This window comes from Ranitomeya variabilis, chromosome 6 (genome assembly GCF_051348905.1).
Source record: "Ranitomeya variabilis isolate aRanVar5 chromosome 6, aRanVar5.hap1, whole genome shotgun sequence".
In the NCBI taxonomy this organism is placed as follows: Eukaryota; Metazoa; Chordata; class Amphibia; order Anura; family Dendrobatidae; genus Ranitomeya; species Ranitomeya variabilis.
Window position 1 is genome coordinate 46,933,737 of NC_135237.1, and position 21,865 is coordinate 46,955,601.

Here is a 21,865-nt window from a genome sequence, read left to right on the forward strand (position 1 = left end):
CACTCCTACATATGATATTTACATATCCAACATTTTTCCTCGCACCAAGTGGTCAGCGGAAAATATCAAAGACATGTCCGATTTTGTGATCCACGGGTCGGATCGAAATCATCAATGTAGGTCAGTGGGTCTGTGAAAAACATTCATCAGGACTCAGATGTCATCCGAGTATGGTCCAATTTTCATTGACAGAATGGAGAAGGTGGAGAAAATTTTTTATTTCTACATGTACGAGAAAATCAGATGACACTGCCCATTGAACCACACTCTGATCAAAGACTGATCAGAATAATCGGTCCGGTTTTCTCATATGTGGAAAAAACTGCATGTGTGAATACACCCTTACAGACAAACAAAGGTCGTTTGTTATTAAAAAGATGGGAAGGAAGGGCTCATTTCATGTACATGCCTATAGGACAAGCTGGGTACTACTATAGAGGGGCTGACGGTTTTTCTATACTGACATGGAGGACAAGCTGTCAGTGACCTGGGGCCTGCACCGCACTACTAGAATGCTGCTGCTTTTCTCTCCCACCTATATAATATATATTTTTGTACTCTATTAATGTAATCAAGTGCAAAATAAAGAATTACTCATAATATAATTTATTATCTTCCACTAGAAATGCTAGACTCTGCTATGCTTTCTGTGCATACTGTACATGAGTGGGGAGTATTTAGTTATTAGCGATGTAGATGATTTTGTGTCGTTCAATCATCTCAATATCTCGCTCCAACTGTCTCATTTCTGCTTCCAGCCTCTCCTTGTGCGCTTTCTTGGGGACCGTATCAATCACAACTGATAGCCCTTGATACTCATGGTGGAACTGATCCCAGTTTTTCTTCATTCCCTATAAAAAGAAGAAAAATGCAGTTAGGATATAAGTCGTATGTGAGCGCATAAAACTGTTAACAAACAAAAAACAGATCAAGGTCTAACCATATGACCAGACCCAATGTGAAGCATGGTGGAAGGTCAGCTGCAGTAGTGAAGCTCGGGTCACACATGACCGTGCAGCCGCACTCGCGTGTCTGCTACTGCTGCCCAGCCCCAATCATTGAATGAATGTGCTGCAGCAAAAGACACCTCCACATGGATGAGAGCACTTCTGCTAATCTGTGACAAAAATGGGGGTCAGACACCTTTTCCCCCAATATTTACAGAATTGAACACAGTAAAGAACAAAACTAGTGAAATGATGATACATTTGTGTGGTGACAACCTCCCATTTCGCACTTGTTTTTAGGTGGTTATTATCATCACTTCACCAGTGTTGTGCTTTCTTGTGTTAAATAATGCACTTCCGATTTATGGCTCCTTCTCCAACACCACATTTCGAAGGCGTTGATTCTTCTTTTGTCTTGCTTTTTTATTGTCCAGGTTTGAAAACTGTATATTACCACAGAAAAGACCAAACTATGTACGGGCTGTGTCTTCGTTGCGAGTGAATTGTTCCTCGATTTGAAGACCTTTTCCTGTGACTTTATTGTTGATTTGCCCATAGCTATTCTCCTATTGTCTTCCGGTGTCATCGCTGCATCTTGAGTGATCATTGATCTGAGTAGGTTGAAGTCCTTTATAACTTCCAGTTTGTAGCCGTCCATCACAAATGTGTCCCGGTTGGATCTGGCAGTAGTTAATATCTTCGTCTTCTTTGTGTTGAGTAGCAGTCCCATGTTTGAACTTTCCATCTTCACCCTCTGTAATAAGTCCTTTATTGAATTTACACTTGTTGCTATCAATGTTGTATCGTCTACGTATTTAAAAAGAAAAAGTAATCAAAATTGCTGGAAAAAATCATCAACAATCGATGATTTGTCCAGCAGTTTTGATTCCTTCTTCTTTTTTGATCACACTTCAAGGTCACCTGTGTAATTTTATTTGATTATGTAATTCTCGAATTACTCTAAAGTTGCATAAAGACATTTTTCACCAACCACTCCTGACTAAGTCGTGTGCGAAACGTAAGTTGGATTTAATGGATGAACCATGTCTAGATATATGGGTTCTGGTCTATCTCAGTATATTTACTTTTTGAACTGTTGCGTTTTGTTAGTGACAATGCCTCTGTCCTCTATATGGTGATTACTTATACCGATTACCGTATGCTGCTTTGGGTAATTTAGACTTTAAGTATATCAGATTTACATGTGATATACTGTACCTTATTACCTTGCAATTTGATTACTTTGTTGAGTCAGTCCTATTTGGTTTTCCTACTTATTTTCTATGTGTAATCTTTTTAATCATGTTTAATTGATCATGCACAGTGGGAAAAATACCTATTTGATACACTGCCGATTTTGCAAGTTTTCCCACCTACAAAGAATGAAGAGGTCTGTAATTTTTACTGTAGGTTCAATTCAACTGTGACAGATAGTATCTAAAAATAAAGACCAGAAAATCTCTTTGGGTGTCCAAAAGTGCCTGCATACAAGACTACAACATAGATCTAGTTACCTCGATCACACTCTGCCTCTCTTCTTCAGAGAGCTGCTTCATGGCTCCCATCCTAAGCCGTTCCTTCACATAGGCATCGTATTCCTCTTGAGCTCTCTGTACTTCTTCATTTCTCTTTGCTAAATACTCAGGAGTAGAACCATAATCCTAAAGGGTAAAAAATAACAATAAGAGCAATAAAAATATGAGAAGTGTACACATCTAGTCTGTAAATCTTCCGATGGTTGCTCCGTACGCTGTAGCCCAATAAAGCAGAATCCTAATACGTAAGGCACATCCAAATTTTTTAAAAAGGATTACAACAGTAGACACTACAGTGGATTACTACAGTACACATCTATTGGATGCACCAATTCAGGTGCTTTGCCCGGTGTTGTGTGTGAAGAGCAGAACAAAAATGGTTACCTCAATGAACCACAAAAAAGAATTTGTGATAAATATTGACCTGTCCATTCAAGGACATTTTAGCTATAGTATGAAATCCTGTTTTTCTTGTCTGTGGAATTGCCTTTGTACTGTTTGTTGTGAAACTGCCGCCCACGAAACTGTTTTTTCTTTCTTTCCTGTTTTGTCTCTTTGTTTAAACATGCAAAACTTGTATAACCACTGAACCTACCGATACAACTATATAAAGAAGGGATAGCACCTTGAAGGCAGGCGTGCTTCAGAGACTTCCCAGTGATACACTATACAAGACGTGTCTTGTGTATTATTTCTGGTGATTCCCCACTTCCAAAGGCTTCTCCGACTGAGTGTGATCCTGACATTTCCTGGCGCCTGAACAGGGACCCGAGGTCTGTGTATTCCTTCAAGAACACCGGCAGAATACGAACGAAAAGAAAATCTGGGATAATGGACGGCAGATGAACAAAAACCTGGCCAGGTAAGAGACACTGTTAGATCTCTTATATCTGCCCTGCACTGTCCGTAAGATTTTCTGTGTCGTGTTCTTTAGCGGGTAGTTCTAGTAGAGGAGGATACCTATAGCTCGGGTTCTTGAACTATTTAAGAATTGATCACCTCACGGAGTACGGCATTGAATGAGAGTGAATGTGAATAAAAGGTGTGTGGAAGTTGGGAATAGCCCTATAAGCCGCCCAGGGTGTTGAAACAGAAGAAGTGACTGTCCCACTGGGCAACGTGGTTGCGTCCTTTCGGGGAGACCTCCGCGCCTATGGTTCAATCTCTGATCCTGTCTTTGACAAAAACCTGGTGACGGATAAGTGTATGATAGTATGAGCCCAGGACAGATAAATTAGCCTGGGACAAGAATACGTTGTGTATGATAGTATGAGCCCAGGACAGATAAATTAGCCTGGGACAAGATACGTTGTATGTTCTTTTTCTTTTTCTGTCTGGTTGCATTTGTGTTGTTTGCTATAGGTGTAGGAATCAGGATTTTCTTACATCAACACAGTTTAAACATCCTAGCTCCTTAGGAAGAAGGTAACGAGGTATTCTCATACCCAAACGCCACCTAGGGCAAGAAAAGACATCCTAGCTCCTTAGGAAGAAGGTAACGAGGTATTCTCATACCCAAACGCCACCTAGGGCAAGAAAGCTCAGGATAAGAAAATGGGGAATAAGCAAACAAAGTCGGAACCAGAAGAATTAGATATCTATACTATCATAAAGGAGAGAAGTGGTGAAGATGCCACTAAGGGGCTGAGAAAGATTTTTAGTAAGTTTGGAGTTACTAGGGCAGAAGCTTTTAGTAGAAAACTATGGGAAGGAATTCAGGAAAGAAAAAAAGGCATAATCAGAGACAAGAAATGGATAGATCAGATCCAAGCATTGATTGATGTCTCTAGGGTAGCAGAAAATGAGGGATGGACATATAGTCAACAGAGTAAAAAGTGGTGTATTAGACCCGCAGGCTGTGGAGAAAAACAAAATGTGGAATCTAAAAATACCCCACCCCCATACCTTAACCCACATGCCCCATCTTTTCTCCAAACACCACCTCAAAGTTTAGCCGGACCAGGAGGATGGGTATGTCCGCACTGTGGACAACAAAATCCAGACTGGAGAAATGATTGCCTAGCCTGTGGTACACCTAGACATGGCGCTGTACTTGCCCCTGTTAGGGTAGTACCAAGACTCTTTAGGGAACCTGGTGCTGACGGAGTAATGGGAACTAGATACCACCAAACTCGACAATATTTCCCTTGGTCCCCCGCTGAAGGCATGTCTCTCTTGCATAACGCACCAGATCCCACCCAGTGTCCAGTTAGATTTGCACAATATATACAGCAAATTATGCAGACTCACGCAGGAGTTTGGGCAGATGGAGAAGAATTATGTAGAATGAAAATGACTCCTGGACTCTTCCAGGAGCTATTAGCAAATCTACAGGTACATAGGCCCCAAGCAGGAGATGGTGCCTTACAAACGATAGAATCAGGTACGCAATTTGTAGATCACTTAATGGTTTTCATGAGGGAGAGACAGAGGCAGAGAGGAACAACGGGAGTGGTGGCTCAGAAATCTGGACAATCAGTAGACGAATATTATCTAAGTGTAGAAAATAATTTCAGAGATGAAGGCATGGATCTAACCGCTCCAGGAATGATGAGGTTAGTTACAAAAACCTTTATAGATGGATTGTCTCCAAAAGTGAAGGAAAAGCTTAAGGCCGCAACCCCTGATTGGAGAACCTTGGAAGACCCACACCTGGCTAGACAGAAAGCTGTAGGGATAGAAATGGACTTAAGAGAAAATTCTAAGCCAGTAAGAATTGCACAGGCTAATACTGGCTCTGCTAATCAAAAGTTTACTTGTCATTACTGTAAGAAGCCAGGACATTTCCAAAGGGAATGTAGGAAGAGAAAAGCAGATATAGATTCAGGAACCTTTGTACCCAAAAATAGGATAAATAACCCAGTGCCTGATCAAACAGACAGCTCAGGATGACTGAAGGTTATGCAGGTCTCTCTTCCTTCTAGAAGACCAATAATACAAGTTGAGGTTGAGGGTAAAAATGTACCTTTTCTGATAGATACGGGAGCAACATCCTCCATTTTAAATCAGGACTTTTTACCATATCCTGACAATATATCCTCAAAGGTAACATATGCAGAAGGGTATGATGGTAAAATTCAGGTGTTGCCCTTTACAAAACCTTTAAATGTGAGCTTTGGCCCTAAAACTTTTGTATCCAAATTTTTATTTGCTAAAGGTGCACCTACCTGCTTGTTGGGTACTGATGTCTTAAGTAAAATGCATGCAAACATCCATTTTAGAGAAAATGGCACAGTTATGCTGACCATCCCTGAAGATGCAGAAACTCTGGAACAATATGTTAGAATACAGGCAATGGAGGATTTTCCCGAAATTTACACTCAACAAGCAAAAATTGACTTGTCTCGGGTTCCTGACAGCCTATGGGCAAAAGGAGACACTGATGTAGGGTTTTTATCAGTAGCTCCTATACTGTTAGAAACTGCCCCGGGAACCATTTTACCTCAGCTTAGGCAATACCCCATCAGCGCCCAGCAAGAACAGGCGATTTCTCAACAAATTCAGGATTATGTGTTACAAGGTGTTTTGGTAGAAATCAGGTCACCCGCCAATACACCCTTATATCCTGTTAAAAAGAAAGTTTCCTCCAAAGAAACTATGGTGAAATATCGCATGGTGCACGACCTACGGGAAATCAATAAGGTTTTGGCACCGGTCACCCCTGTGGTACCGAATCCTCATACCTTACTGTCTCAAATTCCCAGCACTGCTGCATATTTTACGGTAATTGACTTATCAAACGCATTTTTTTCTGTGCCACTACATAAGAACTGTTGGCATTTGTTTGCCTTTACATTCAAGGGTAAACAATTAGCATGGACAAGATTGCCACAAGGTATGGTACACTCACCAACTTTGTACTCTGAAGCAATGCAGACCGTGCTGAAAAATTTCACCCCAGAACCAGGAGTAGTCATTCTACAGTATGTAGATGATTTACTTATTTGTTGCCCTGATGAGCAGACGGCAGTTACCTCAACTGTTAATTTCTTAATTTTCCTAGCGCAAGAAGGCTGTAAAGTAAATAGACAGAAACTCCAGGCTTGTCAACAAACAGTCGTGTTCTTAGGTCACTGCATATCACAGGGCATCAGACACCTCACACCTCAACGTACGGAAGCCATACGTAACATGCTTGAACCCAGGAATCACAAACAGCTGCGTGCTTTCCTGGGTATTGTTTCACACTGTAGACAGTGGATCATACATGCAAGTCAACTCATGCAGTCTTTATATGACTGTATTGCCAACACGCCATATTCACTCAGTGAAGAGGCTAAACAGTCATTTTCCTCTTTGAAAACAGCACTGGTATCAGCTCCGGCTCTGGGACTCCCAGACTACACTAAACCTTTTCAATTGATGGCAGCTGAGATATCCTCACATGCTACAGGGGTGCTCACACAAAAACATGGAAACAAACAGAGACCTGTGGCATACATATCAGCTCATCTGGATCCTGTAGCTAGAGCCGCACCTTCTTGTGTAAGAGTAGTAGCCGCAATTTCACTGTTATTAGATAAAGCTTCTGAGATTGTTCTTGATCACCCACTTCTAGTTCAGACCACTCATGATGTACATGGCATTCTTAACCAGGTCCAACCTAAACATATTTCAATGGCCAGACACCTCCGTCTCCAATGTTCCCTACTACTGCCGCCCAACATTTCCTTTGCCAGGATTCAGACTCTTAAGGCCCCGTCTCACATAGCGAAATCGCTAGCGAGATCGCTGCTGAGTCACAAGTTTTGTGACGCAACAGCGACCTCCATAGCGATCTCGCTATGTGTGACACGTACCAGCGATCAGGCCCCTGCTGCGAGATTGCTGGTCGTGTCGGAATGGCCTGGACCTTTTTTCGGTCGTTGAGGTCCCGCTGACATCGCTGAATCGGTGTGTGTGACACCGATCCAGCGATGTCTTCACTGGTAACCAGGGTAAACATCGGGTTACTAAGCGCAGGGCCGCGCTTAGTAACCCGATGTTTACCCTGGTTACCAGCGTAAATGTAAAAAAAAACAAACAATACATACTCGCCTTCTGATGTCCGTCAGGTCCCTTGCCGTCTGCTTCCTGCTCTCACTGACTCCCGGCCGTACAGTGAGAAGTGAGAGCACAGCAGTGACGTCACCGCTGCGCTCTGCTCTCACTGTACGGCCGGATCTCAGTCAGAGCAGGAAGCAGACGGCAAGGGACCTGGACACCGAAAGGCGAGTATGTACTGTTTGTTTTTTTTGGTAACCAGGGTAAACATCGGGTTACTAAGCGCGGCCCTGCGCTTAGTAACCCGATGTTTACCCTGGTTACCCGGGTGCTGCAGGGGGACTTCGGCATCGTTGAAGACAGTTTCAACGATGCCGAAGTTGTTCCCCTGATCGTTGGTCGCTGGAGAGAGCTGTCTGTGTGACAGCTCCCCAGCGACCACACAGCGACTTACCAACGATCACGGCCAGGTCGTATCGCTGGTCGTGATCGTTGGTAAATCGCTTAGTGAGACGGGGCCTTTAATCTCGCATCTTTGCTCCCTTTAGAGTCTGAGGGGGGTACCATCCATACTGAGGAAACTGCACTCTCCAACTCCTTTGACCCATCAGAGTCAATGCATGATTGTGTACAATTAATGGAACAAGAGACTCAGGGCTTACATAATGTACGTGACAAGCCACTCTGTAATGCTACATTTGAACTTTTCATAGATGGCAGTAGATATGCAGATATGAATGGACAATTTCATACAGGTTATGCGGTAGTAACTCAGCATGAAGTGCTGAAAGCAGAACCTCTCCCTGCTAATCAGTCTGCACAAGAAGCAGAACTTACGGCATTGGTTGAAGCTCTAAAAATAGCCAAAGATCAGACAGCAAACATATACACTGATTCTAGATATGCACATGGCATTATTTTCGATTTTGGCGTAATATGGAGAGCCAGAGGTTATATGACTGCTTCAGGCCAACCTGTTAAACATGCCTCCCTCATTAGACAGATTCTGGAGGCAGCACAAGAAACTAAAGAAATAGCGGTGATAAAGGTAGCTGCACATGTGAGACTCGACACCGAGGAAGCCAGGGGTAACGATAAAGCCGACAAGGCAGCAAAACAGGCAGCACGTAAACCCTTACATCATGCCCACACACTAGATAGCTCTGAAGATGATGAGGAGAGATTGAAGGAAGCTCAGAAACAGGTAGACGACGAAGAACGAGGGCAGTGGCAGAAAAAAGGGGCAGAAGATCAGCAAGGATTATGGAAAAAAGGAACTTTGTTGTGTTTACCCAGAGCCTGGTACCCCGCAGTGGCAAGTGACCTCCACCTACCCACGCATGTGTCGGCAAATGGTATGACGCTTAAGGTAAAAGAAAGGTGGTTGGCTCCAGGCTTTGGTAATTTTGCTCGGAACATGTGTGCTGCATGCGCTATATGCCTGGCACACAATCCAGGTCAGACCATTAAAACCCCAACCAAGCATCATGTAAGACCACTGTATCCCTTTCAAAGACTCCAGATCGACTACATCCAACTTCCTAGGTACAATGGATACGAATATGTGCTTGTGTGTGTGGACATGTTCTCAGGGTGGCCAGAGGCTTATCCAGTTCGTAAAGCCTCAGCAAAAACTACTGCCATTAAAATAGCACATGAACTGATACCCCGTTACGGCATGCCTGAGGTGATCGAGTCAGATAGGGGTACCCATTTTACTGGGGAAATATTCCAGAATGTTATGAAAATGTTGGGAGTAGAAAACCAGTTTCACACTCCGTATCACCCACAGAGTTCAGGTAAAGTGGAAAGATTAAATGGAACAATAAAATTAAAAATCCAGAAGGCCATGTCAGAAACAGAAAAGCCTTGGACCGAGTGTCTACCACTTGCCCTGTATTCCATCCGAAACGCCCCAAGGGGGAAGGCTAAGCTGTCACCACATGAGATTCTTTTTGGTAGAGCAGCAAATTTGGGTTGTTATTTTCCACAACAACTGATGTTGAATACTGAGACTTTAACTGTTTATGTACAAGAATTACAAAAACGTTTAACTAAAGTGCATTCGCAAGTTTTTGCTTCCCTTCCAGATCCAGAAAATCTCGAAGGAGGCCACAAGTTGGAACCGGGTGATCAAATCTACGTGAAAAGACACACCAGAAAGACTCTGGAACCAAGATTTGACGGACCTTTCCAAGTCCTGTTAACAACTCCAACAGCAGTCAAGCTTGAAGGAAAGGCATCATGGATACATGCAAGCCATTGCAAAAAAGCAGTATAAGACTCATGATATTGATGTTAATAATGTTAACACAGATGTGGGATAAATTAGTTAGAGCCACGGATTATCTAGATGACCAGATTTGGGATATATTGGACATATTAAATACTAGTATAGCTGTACAGAATCAGCTTATAATAGTCACTAACCAACATACCCTGGTATTGGATTACCTAACTGCCTCACAAGGGGGTATGTGTCAAATCATCGGACCCACCTGCTGTCATTATATAGACCCAAATAGTACTATGAGTATGAGATTTAAATTAGAAGACGTACAACGACTCAGGGATCAGTATGACAAAGACAATGACCAAAATAAGGATAGCTGGTGGTCAGATACCTTTTCTTTTCTTAACCCAGCCAATTGGTTCAGAGGGATCGGTGGGTGGGTTACCGGGATTATGCAAAGCCTAATACATACAGTTATGGTTATTGTAATTATATATGTATTATTCAAGGTTGTACTCAAGGGTATCTCGGTATGCACAAATACATTTTGTGTAATGGATGCGAGAATATAAAGTTTGTTTTTTTTTGTTTTTTTTTTGTAATATCACAAAAAGAATGACTAAAATGATCGTCTATATGACAAGGTTTTGAATGGAATATGTCAAAGGGGGGATTGTGAAGAGCAGAACAAAAATGATTACCTCAATGAACCACAAAAAAGAATTTGTGATAAATATTGACCTGTCCATTCAAGGACATTTTAGCTATAGTATGAAATCCTGTTTTTCTTGTCTGTGGAATTGCCTTTGTACTGTTTGTTGTGAAACTGCCGCCCACGAAACTGTTTTTTCTTTCTTTCCTGTTTTGTCTCTTTGTTTAAACATGCAAAACTTGTATAACCACTGAACCTACCGATACAACTATATAAAGAAGGGATAGCACCTTGAAGGCAGGCGTGCTTCAGAGACTTCCCAGTGATACACTATACAAGACGTGTCTTGTGTATTATTTCTGGTGATTCCCCACTTCCAAAGGCTGCTCCGACTGAGTGTGATCCTGACATGTGTTTCATGAATTGGAACAACGTGTGTATTTTCTGTATAATGCATTGCATTCTGTTGTTGCTATGGAGAAGCTTGCCCTCTGAAGTTTGTCCCTTTGTCTCCCCTGCAGTTGATTATGTTATCCCTTGCCCCTCCCTTCTTTTTCATTATCAGTTTGCTGTAGCCATCTTTGGATGCACATGTATACTCCTCTGTTTGGATTACTCTTTCCACCTGCTGCATTGTACTTAATACAAGATTTCAGAGAATATCAACTCTGTTTCTCCTGGACTCTTATTACAAGTCAGTTTGGCTGAGTTGGCACTGTCTGAGGAAGCCTGGCATGTGAGTACAACAATCATACAGTTATCTAAGGGATTGATAGCTAAGGGTTTAGAGACTTAGGGTACCGTCACACAGTGCCATTTTCATCGCTACGACGGCACGATCCGTGACGTCGCAGCGTCGTATGATTATCGCTCCAGCGTCGTAGACTGCGGTCACACTTTGCAATCACGGCGATGGAGCGATGCCGAGGTCCCCGGGTAACCAGGGTAAACATCGGGTTACTAAGCGCAGGGCCGCGCTTAGTAACCCGATGTTTACCCTGGTTACCAGCGTAAACGTAAAAAAACCAAACAGTACATACTCACATTCCGGTGTCTGTCCCCCGGCGTTCTGCTTCTCTGCACTGTGTAAGCACCATAGCCGGAAAGCAGAGCGGTGACGTCACCGCTGTGCTCGCTTTCCGGCCGGCAGGCGCTCACAGTGCAGAGAAGCTGAGACGCCGGAGGACAGACACCGGAATGTGAGTATGTACTGTTTGTTTTTTTTACGTTTACGCTGGTAACCAGGGTAAACATCGGGTTACTAAGCGCGGCCCTGCGCTTAGTTACCCGATGTTTACCCTGGTTACAAGCGAACACATCGCTGGATCGCTGTCACACACAACGATCCAGCGATGTCAGCGGGTGATCAAGCGACGAAAGAAAGTTCCAAACGATCTGCTACGACGTACGATTCTCAGCGTGATGTCTGATCGCAGTAGTGTGTCAGACACAGCGATATCGTAACGATATCGCTAGAACGTCACGAATCGTGCCGTCGTAGCGATGAAAATGGCACTGTGTGACGGTACCCTAATACTGCTTTGAAGAGTCTGAATACATGGCTCTTCCCACTTGCCATGTGGCTGTGGCAATTGGGGTTCATATTTGTGGGGTTGATGTCACCTTTATATTGTCCGATGACATCAAGCCCATAGCTTAGTAATGGAGAGGCGTCTGTAAGACACCTATCTATTACTAATCCTATAGTTATATTGTAAATAAACACACAGCAAGAATAAAGTCTTTTATTTGAAATAAAAAAATCCACATTTTTCCTTTTTTATTTAAAAATAACAAAAAAACTATATCCTTCACCTATCCGTCGTTTTGTTCCATGCCGTAATCCATGTCTGGGGACAAACAGTTTTCAACCCGGATGGTGCCAAGATTCGACCGTCCAGACTGAAAACCACTGGGTAATGAACTGCTGCGAGCGCAGCTTCAGTGACCAGCGGTGACGTCATCGAGGTAACCGCCAGTCACTGAGTCTGTGGTCCCAGCTGGGCCCCTGAACTGCGGTGACCTCGGTAAGAAAAAGTCTCATGGTGCAGAAACACCATCTCAGGGAAGATAAGCCACTGCTAGAGCAGTCTGTTAGCATCTTTCTCCTCCATTGAAAAGAAGCCAAACCAAGTGTTCACTTTATCTGGAAATTGGGAGAGAGAGAGCTCATATTTAGTGTGTATGGGTACTTTCAGACTTTGTTGGTGCACACATTTTTTACAAGGTGGATGTTACATCTATCAGTCATTTTATTCAAACATTTTCAGGAGAAATAAAAGAGGAAATATTTATTAAATCCTTTTAAAATGACTTTCATATTGATGGGTTCCCTTTAAGTAAATGTTTTCTCAATGGATTTTGTATCTGTTTTTAAGGTCATAAGTGTATCACATCCTATTTTTGATAGATTTCCATCTTTTACAGATCTTGCTATTCATTCTTGACCAAAAAGCCTTGAAAAAATATTCTGATATTCAACTCTGTCCATAGTCCATATTTAAGATACTGGGCTGCAGCACTAAGTAATGTCTTCCTCTTGCTCTAAAGCTTTTATCTTTTCGAGCAAGACTCTTGAACCATTACTCAGCAAGACTGCTGCAATGTTTCTGGATCAGATGTTGATGGTGTATAATTGGAATATGTCATCAATATCTATGACAAAAACCTAGAGATGAGCTGAAATATAAGTTTGCGTGCCTGCAGCTTGTAGTAGCATGTAGTTCACACTGGCCACTAAACAGACAAAACAAAAAATAAAAACAAAATAAGCAACTACCCTGTAGTAAATAAATAAATACCAACAGTGCATGAAAGTAATAGAGGGTACTTAGTTAATATATTGTTGATTTAAAAATGTATAAGGGTACCGTCTCACTATACGATTTACCAACGATCACGACCTGCGATACGACCTGGCCGTGATCGTTGGTAAGTCGTTGTGTGGTCGCTGGGGAGCTGTCACACAGACCGCTCTCCAGCGACCAACGATGCCGAGGTTCGCTGGTAACCAGGGTAAACATCGGGTTACTAAGCGCAGGGCCGCGCTTAGTAACCCGATGTTTACCGTGGTTACCAGCGTAAAAGTAAAAAAAAAAAAAACAGTACATACTCACCATCTGATGTCCGTCAGGTCCCTTGCCGTCTGCTTCCTGCTCTGACTGAGTGCAGCCGTACAGTGAGAGCAGAGCGCAGCAGTGACGTCACCGCTGTGATCTGCTCTCACTTTCCGGCCGCCAGACAGTCAGAGCGTGAAGCAGACGGCGGGGGACCTGATGGACATCAGATGGTGAGTATGTACGGTTTGTTTTTTTTTACTTTTACGCTGGTAACCAGGGTAAACATCGGGTTACTAAGCGCGGCCCTGCGCTTAGTAACCCGATGTTTACCCTGGTTACCAGCGAACGCATCGCTGGATCGCTGTCACACACAACGATCCAGCGATGACAGCGGGAGATCCAGCGACGAAAGAAAGTTTCAAACGATGTGCTACGACGTACGATTCTCAGCAGGGTGTCTGATCGCAGTAGCGTGTCAGACGCTGCGAGATCGTAACGATATCGCTAGAACGTCACGAATCGTGCCGTCGTAGCGATCAAAATTGCACTGTGTGACAGTACCCTAAGTCATCCCACTATGTCAAGGTGACCCTATTTGCGAAGGTCCTAACCTCTAGTATTAAAACCTTACTATATGTCAAGTGATGTAAGTGTGAATGACGGCTCAGGACTTCTTTCTCAGCTCTTATTCACACTTCTCTTCCTTAGTCCTTTTTCACACTTGTGTCACTTGACATATGGTAAGGTTTTAATACTAGAAATTAGGACTGTTCCGAATAGGGTCACCTTGACGTGGTGGGATGCCTTTTACATTTTTTTAATCAAAATTATGTTAACTAAGCACTCTATAATATTTTCATGCGCTGTTGCTATTTATTTACTGCAGGGTATTTGATTATTTTGCTTTTAACTTAGATTTTATCAACATCTATGGCTAAAGTATTCCTCTATTATAATCAACAGCCAAAGCTGGCCATTCACATAAGACTTATGTAGGTTGAACCCAATATTGACTGGTTCGATAGGTGGTCTAATCTGTATGTGGGTGCCGTCCAACAGCTGGTCGGGAGAGATGTCAATCAAGTATGTCCAATTGCGGACTGCCAACTGCATTGTTGTCCATGAGATAAGCCGCCGGCTGACATGTGAATTGGAGGTTTTCTCATAGAGAACACAAAAGCACTCAGCCAAATGAACACTCTTTTGTTCGGGGGAGTCTGCTGAACGATCTTTCAGCCAACAGCCATCTAATGTGAATGGCCAGGATTTTTTTTAATGGTCTGCAGCTCAATCTCAAGCCATGGTGACTTGATGGATGAACGATCTGTAGGTAGATCGATCTTGTGCAAGCCTAGATAGGTCCAGCAGGGTCTTCTCTGCTGTAATCATGATGTGCCAAGCTATCAGATTGCTGGTCTTCCTCATAGCCTTGTGCTTTCTAGTCTTCCGACCATGATGTCCTTCTCCAATGATTTCTGTCTTTGTATGATGTCTCCAAAGTAGGCAAGTCGTAGCTTGGTAATCCTTGCTTCAAGTGACATGTCTGGCTGGATTTGTTCCGAAATTGATTTGATTTTCTTGCCATTTATGGTATTACTAACATCCTTCTCCAGCACAACTTTTCGAAGGTGTCAATTCTTCTTCTGTCTTGTCTTTTTATCATCCAGGTATGTTACCACAGAAAAGACCAAACTATGTAATGATTTGAAGACCTTGTCCAGTGACTTCATTGTTGATTTCACCATAGTTCTTCTCCTATTGACTACCGGTGTCGTTACTGCATCTTGAGGGATCATTGATCTGAGTAGGTTGAAGTCCTTTACAACTTCCAGTTCGTCATCCATCTCTAATGTGTCCCGGTTGTACCTGGCAATAGCCAATATCTTTTTCTTCTTTGTATTGAGTAGCAGTAAATCTATGCTATCAATGTTCGCAGTCTCCGTATTTAAGATTGTTGATGATTTGTCCAGAAATTTTGATTCCTTCTTTTTTGGCAACTTTCGAATACTTAATAGCCAAGTTTAGGATACGTAAAAATGCCCATACACAGCTGTTCAACCAACCGCTATCTCTCCCATTCCCCCATACACATGAATTCCGGGCTCAGCCAAGCGCACTGGTGTTCTCTATGGGGAGAGTGGAGTAAGCCGCTGCCAAACTCTTTAAGACACCGTTTATTTGCTTGTAGAACAAAAGAATCAATCCAAAAAATTCCAGTTGCCCCGATCCTTATTTCCCCTTACATCACTTGACATGGGAGAGTCTGAAGGCCTCTTAGACATTGGGTTCAAGTGACTTTTATCTAATATGTGTGAGATTCCTACAGATCTTTCTGAATGATTTGTTTTTGCTTTTTTTTTTTTTTTTTTTTTACAGAGGATGCATTTACCTCTGAATATGAGTCCTTCAGAATAGGAAATTGCCATGTTTATAGCATATTATATATCCAATGCATTAGGTATAACGCTATGTGGAGCACAAGACGGTATAGATCAGTGGGAGTGCTTAGTAAGTATATGGTAACTGCCACTTGAGATGATTGATACGGCCTATTATTAATGCAGTGTATAAATTATGTAATCTTTCCTGTTATGTTAAGAGCATGTGTGACGTATACAGAAATATTACCTTCTTTTTGATGTATTTAGGAACGAGTCCAGAGGTCTCCAGGAGATGTTTATCCCCTTTTTTGGTGTCCACATAGATGGGCTGTGGTTTCTTAGGCACAGCCATGACGGCCTCGGCTACGTTGGTTGTGATGAAGCTTTTGTTAGTTTGCACTCCCATGAGTGGTTGGTCTGTTCGGTGTGGTACCGGGGGGCGCTTGTCTTCTGCCAAGCACCGGGGGGGTCTACCTGTGGAATCATATAAAGCGCTCTCTTGTTGTCAACAAGAGGGCAAAGAATATAAGAGATGAAATCTATAGGATGCATATTCTTAATATACTGTTTGCTGCAAGTCTTAATTTTAAAGGGTTATTCTCCGCTCATAAAATTATGTTATATCACTTTATGATCAATGTGGATCTTTGCTGAAAATGAACCTGTGTCCCCTCTGTTCCTTGCGCAGCTTCACTCTTGATCACACGGAAAGAAAGGAAAACGAAGCTGGTCTTATTCACTTTGCTGGACCTAGGCTACAAATCCCTGACAGCCAGGTAGCCAGAGCATTGATAAGGTAGCAGTGGTCGCACCCCTCACTGATCATATCCTACCAGTATGCCATCATTTTATTGCATGGGAAAACTCCATTAGGATGGGCTACATAGTGGCTTTGGTAGTGACAAAGTCCATGCATCTAAAGATCACTATATGTCCCTGCTATACATCAACATAACGTAATTGAATGGGGTTTCATTGCTCCCCATAAGGAACCTTGACAATCAAGTCGCAAAAAGTTGGAACCATTGCTTGTTGTGGTACCTTGCAGGTTACAATCTGCCCCCATTCACTTGCACTATGCTGTGATGTAGAGTCTGTGTAGGGGCCAAAATCATTGTATAGCCCCAGGCTTGGGATAGGGTCTACTTGATGTGGCTGCCACATGCTTCCATCATCTATTCTACCCATCTGTTGGCGCTATTTCTGTAGAGAAAGCTATTCTTGCTGATCCTGGCATTTTACCGCTTCTGTATGAAACCATGATGAAGCCATCTTCAAGGCACACTTTACCTGTACATGTAAGAGGTAACTTACTTTGTGCCAGGGTGGCCTCTTTTGTGTGCTTCTGTAGGAACTCTTTAGGGGAAGGCACTTCTATTTTGGCTGGACCCAAGGTTTTGTGGGCTGCTTTATTTTTCTTCTCTTCCAGCTTCACCGAATCCCTGAATGTTGACATATATCTGAACACAAAGATAGAAAAGTAGTAAGATAATATCATTAGTAGAATTTACAACATTCTCATTAAGATAAGGGGAAAGACATGAAAAAGTAAAAGAGCTTAAAGAGGATGCTATCCACAGGATAGGTGATAACTAGTGATGGGCGAAAGTTTGCAGTCCATACCGAACACCTGCTGTTTGGCCGGACACCCGAACGTGGACTTCTCCAAGAAATCCATGTTACTGTTCTGGTTTGACACCCCGAATATCGATTGTTTCTCACACTGTCATCTGCATGTCAGCGCAAAAAACACCGATGGCTCTAATCGGTGGTAAGATCATTACCGCCGGTCAGAGAGATGCGGTTCATCTGACAGCCAGCAGCTGTGACTGGAGGTAAGAACAGTGCAAGCGTTATAAATAAATAAACTAAAAAAATGAAGTGGTGTCTGTTCTGTTTTTGATAACCAGCATGGCAAAACTGACGGCTGCGGGTTGCAACCCTCAACTGTTTCCTTGATAACCAGCCATGATAAAGCTAAGAGGGGCCCCCATGTGTTTTTTTTAAATTATTTAAATAAATAATTGACAATCCAAGCTAAAGCAGACAGCTAGGGGTTGGTATTCTCAGGCTGGTAAGGGGCCATGGATATTGTCCCTCCAGCCTAAAAATAGCAGCCTGTAGCCTCCAGAAAAGGCGCATCTGTAAGATGCTCCAATGCTAGTGCTTTGCCCAACTGTTCCCACTTACCCTGTGGTGGTGACAAGTGGGGCTAATATTTGCAGGGCTGATGTCACCTTTGTATTGTCAGGTGACAACAAGCCCACAATAAATGGAGTAGGCATCTATAAGATGCATATCCATTACTAACCTTATAGTCATATTCTCAATAAAAAAACACCTAGAATAAAGTCCTTTGTTTGAAATAAAAATACACACCGTTAAAAAATAACAAACAGCGTTATACTCACCTTACGTCCATCCCATTGAAGCCCTGGTCCCCTGTAAAAAAAACAGAAAATGATAAACAATAATACTCACCTAACACCCATTACATTGAAGCCCTGGTCTCCCGTGAAAAAAATAAAAATAAAAAACAACCCTATTCCTCACCTGTTCGACAAACTGTCTCACACCGTAATCCATGTCTGCAACAATGGGTTTTCAACCTGAACGGTCCCTAGCTGCTGTGAGTGCAGTGTCAGTGACAAGCGGTGACGTCATTGAGGTTACTGCCAATCACTGAGGCTGCATTCACAGCTCTCTTTAGTGTGAGCTTGACCGATGAACTGCGGTGACCTCAGTGAGATCTCCGCTACCAGCGCAAGAAACTTTACGGTCACAGCTGCTGTCTCCCACTGTCATCTGACAGCGTGGGAACCGCAACTCTCTGACCGGCAGTAATAATCTTACAGCCAATCACAGGCAGTGTTTGCCGCACTGTTGTGGAGATGACAGAGTGGCTAACAATGGATGATCGGGCCCCACATTCATCTTAATGGGGTTCACTGTTCTGGTAATGGAACCAAACTTTTTTAACTGTCTAGGGGGTTCGCCCATCACTAGTGATAATGTATTGATCAATGAGGGACCGACTACTGGAACCTGCACTGATCAACAGAGTGGGGAATTTTATCCTCTTTAGACTGGAGCAGCAGTGACAATGCTCAGCCAGTACTCCATTCATTACCTGTGAGGCTGTTGAGTGCTGCAGTCAGCTTTTTCCTCCATGGTGTGGCGGGCATCAAACATCCCAGTTGGTGACAAATATCACAGTTTTTACCATTCTGTGCAGGTTCAAGCGATCAAACACCTACCAATCAACAAGTTATCACCAATCCTGTGTATAGGTGATAACTTGTTTTCACTGGACAACCAATTAAGTTGAAATTAATTTGGTCAACAAATTCTGAACACATGTGTGGCACCCGAGGGTCCTGGTCGTCACAGTGGTATTACTTTCCTCCCGGGGAGAGTGATGGTATGTTTGGAGGCAAAGAAGGATAACTGCATCCAGGTACCACAAACATGCAACACGTCACACTCCAGGCCACCAAGGGGAGCTTTTGCTCCTATTTAGTAGGTCATTCCCCATATATATAACTGGTGGTCTGTAGGGAAAGTTAGTAAGTTCCAGGCGGAAGTTGGTTGCTGGCTGAGCTCAGCTCAGTGAGTTCCAGACAGCCGTCTGAGGAGGATAGAAGGTTCATAGAGCTGTGCATGCCCACAGAGCTGCAGCTCCCAGAAAGAGACATTGAGGGCCGAATTGTTTGCAGCGAGAGTGCAGGAGAGGAAGCACAGGAGAGGATACCAGAAGGGGACCAGCCCCGAGCAGGCTGCCTTCTTCTGAGGAAAAAAAACATGGTACCACTACAAACCTGCCAACGAGGGCCACCCACCATAAAACAGTACGCTTTAAGGTCCTGCCTCTGGTCTGCCCGAACTGTCCCCACCTCAACAGCTCCTGTTGGCAGTAGGGACACCCCACCCAGCAACCCAGCTTTGTTGAGGTCCACCACCGTCTCCTCTTGCTCTCCCCAAACAGTCTGTACCTCTTAGGAGAGAATATAGGAATCATTTGTGAATGCCTCCCACGCTGCTGTGTATGGAAGACATCAATTCTCAGCAATTTGTTCAAATAAGTGTTTTTTATTCTATTCAATGCGTTGCAAAGTGTTATCCACTTGTTCCTAAAGAAATGACTCCATCCAGCAGCCCATCTTTCTTGATGCCTTCCACCGTTCCCTCTCACTCTTCCCCAACCGTCCTCTTCCTCTTATGAGAGACTGAGACCAGGACTCCAATGCATACTCCAATCCCTTACTCCAGGGATCCGCTAGATTCCTGATGCACCCTCTTGCTGTTTGGGAGCTTGGTACTGTTAGGGCCCTTCGTAGCTTGTATGTGAACTTGAACCTTGCACTAACACTGTCTGAGACTCCTATCCAGGAAGCGTGTCCCCTTTTTGTTTGCTATAACTTGGAGGGGCCCTGTCAAAGCCCAGACCTTAATCCAATGGAGAATCTGTGGTCAGACTTGAAGATAGCTATTCACTAGAGGAAACCATCTAAAATGAAGAAGCTGGTGCAGTTTTGCCTTGAGGAATGGGCAAAAATCCCAGTGGCAGGATGTGGAAAGCTCATAGAGACTTATCCAAAAAGACTAGCTTCTGTAATTGCTGCAAAAAGAGGTTCTACAAAGTACTGACTTTAGAGGAGTGAATAGTTATGCACACTGAAGTTTTCAGTTATTTGGTCCTATTTGTTGTTTGCTTCACAATTAAAAAACCAAAAAAAACACCAAAATGTTCACAGTTGTCGGCATGTTCTTTACATGAACTGATGCAAATCCTCAAAAAAGTGAAATTCCAGGTTGTGAGGTATTAAAACATGAAAAATGACAAGGGGCTGAATAGTTTTGCAAGCCACTGTATGTGACATATATGAGAGCAGTGAGGAGCACAGTATACATATATAACATTACCTGCTTGCTGTTTATTACCTCTGCCCTGAGTTCCCCACACTTAGCAGTCAGAGTTCCCCTGTGCCACTCACCTGGGGGGTTTGAGCACTTTCACCTCCTCTGTGGGGATGAGGTTATAGATGTTCTCAGCTGGGTTCATGGTCTTCATTTTCGGGGTCTGGTCGTGTAACAGAGGACACACTGCTGATTCTGCTCTGTGTCACCGAGTCCTGTGCTCAGCAGTGTTGTCTCTACCGTCACCGCGGCAACAGTATCTGCTCAGCTGCTGCTTCCCTGGCTGCTTTTTTTTTTCTCCAACTAGCTTTATTTGAACAGTTGTTGTAATTTTAGAACCACAGGTAGGTGTGGAGACTGTCACTTTTAGCAGAATTCTATCTACAGGTGCTTCTCACAATATTAGAAAATCATCAAAAAGTTAATTTATTTCAGTTCTTCGATACAAAAAGTGAAACTCATATATTAGATAGTCATTACAGAGTGTTCAATTTCATGTGTTTATTTCTGTTAATGTTGATGATTATGGCTTACAGCCAATGAATACCCAAAAGTCAATATCTCAGTAAATTAGAATACTTTATAACACCAGCTTGAAAAATGATTTTAAAATCAGAAATGTTGGCCGACTGAAATGTATGATCAGTAAATGCACTCAATACTTGGTCGGGGCTCCTTTTGCATCAATTACTGCATCAATGCGGCGTGGCATGGAGGCGATCAGCCTGTGGCACTGCTGAGGGGTTATGGAAGCCCAGGTTGCTTTGATAGCAGCCTTCAGCTCGGCTGCATTGTTGGGTCTGGTGTCTCATCTTTCTCTTGACAATACTCCATAGATTCCCTGTGCGGTTACGGTCAGGTGAGTTTGCTGCCAATCAAGCACAGTGATAATGTTATTTTTAAACCAGGTATTGGTACTTTTGGCAGTGTGGACAGGTGCATGAAAATGAAGGTATCCAGCTCAGGAAATAAAATCAAAAGTCTTTATTTGGACAAATTTAAAAAGTAAGCTGCTTGACAAACCAGTGCATACTGGAGGAAGGAATGTCTTGAATAACTGGACGCGTTTCGAACACGTATAGTGCACTTAGTCCTCAGTTTCACTGAAATAAAGACTTTTGATTTTATTTCCTGAGCTGGATACCTTCATTTTCATGC

General features: G+C 43.1%; 1 protein-coding gene across 2 annotated transcripts; it reads right to left on the reverse strand.

The window, feature by feature from the left end:
• Positions 1-203: 203 nt before the first annotated feature.
• ENKUR (enkurin, TRPC channel interacting protein) lies at positions 204-20,971 on the reverse strand. Of its 2 annotated transcripts, none has more exons than XM_077271824.1 (5): positions 20,785-20,971; positions 17,081-17,250; positions 16,038-16,288; positions 2,462-2,608; positions 204-851 (listed from the first exon to the last, which is right to left on the reverse strand). In XM_077271824.1, the coding sequence occupies exons 1-5, from the start codon at positions 20,859-20,861 to the stop codon at positions 678-680; spliced, it is 819 nt and encodes a 272-aa protein (XP_077127939.1). In that variant the 5' UTR covers positions 20,862-20,971; the 3' UTR covers positions 204-677. The 2 variants fall into 2 exon arrangements, with proteins under 2 accessions (XP_077127939.1, XP_077127940.1); XM_077271825.1 differs by having other exon boundaries at positions 17,105-17,250; positions 20,785-20,969.
• Between the last annotated feature and the right edge of the window lie 894 nt (positions 20,972-21,865).

What these genes read in the sequence shown, in the direction of transcription:
- ENKUR (XM_077271824.1), bottom strand. Translation starts at nt 20,861, where the DNA reads ATGAAGACCATGAACCCAGCTGAGAACATCTATAACCTCATCCCCACA. An exon ending in AAAGTGCTCAAACCCCCCAG is followed by an intron (nt 17,251 to 20,784) that starts GTGAGTGGCACA and finishes CTTTGTGTTCAG; the next exon opens with ATATATGTCAACATTCAGGG. An exon ending in GTTACCTCTTACATGTACAG is followed by an intron (nt 16,289 to 17,080) that starts GTAAAGTGTGCC and finishes GTTGACAACAAG; the next exon opens with AGAGCGCTTTATATGATTCC.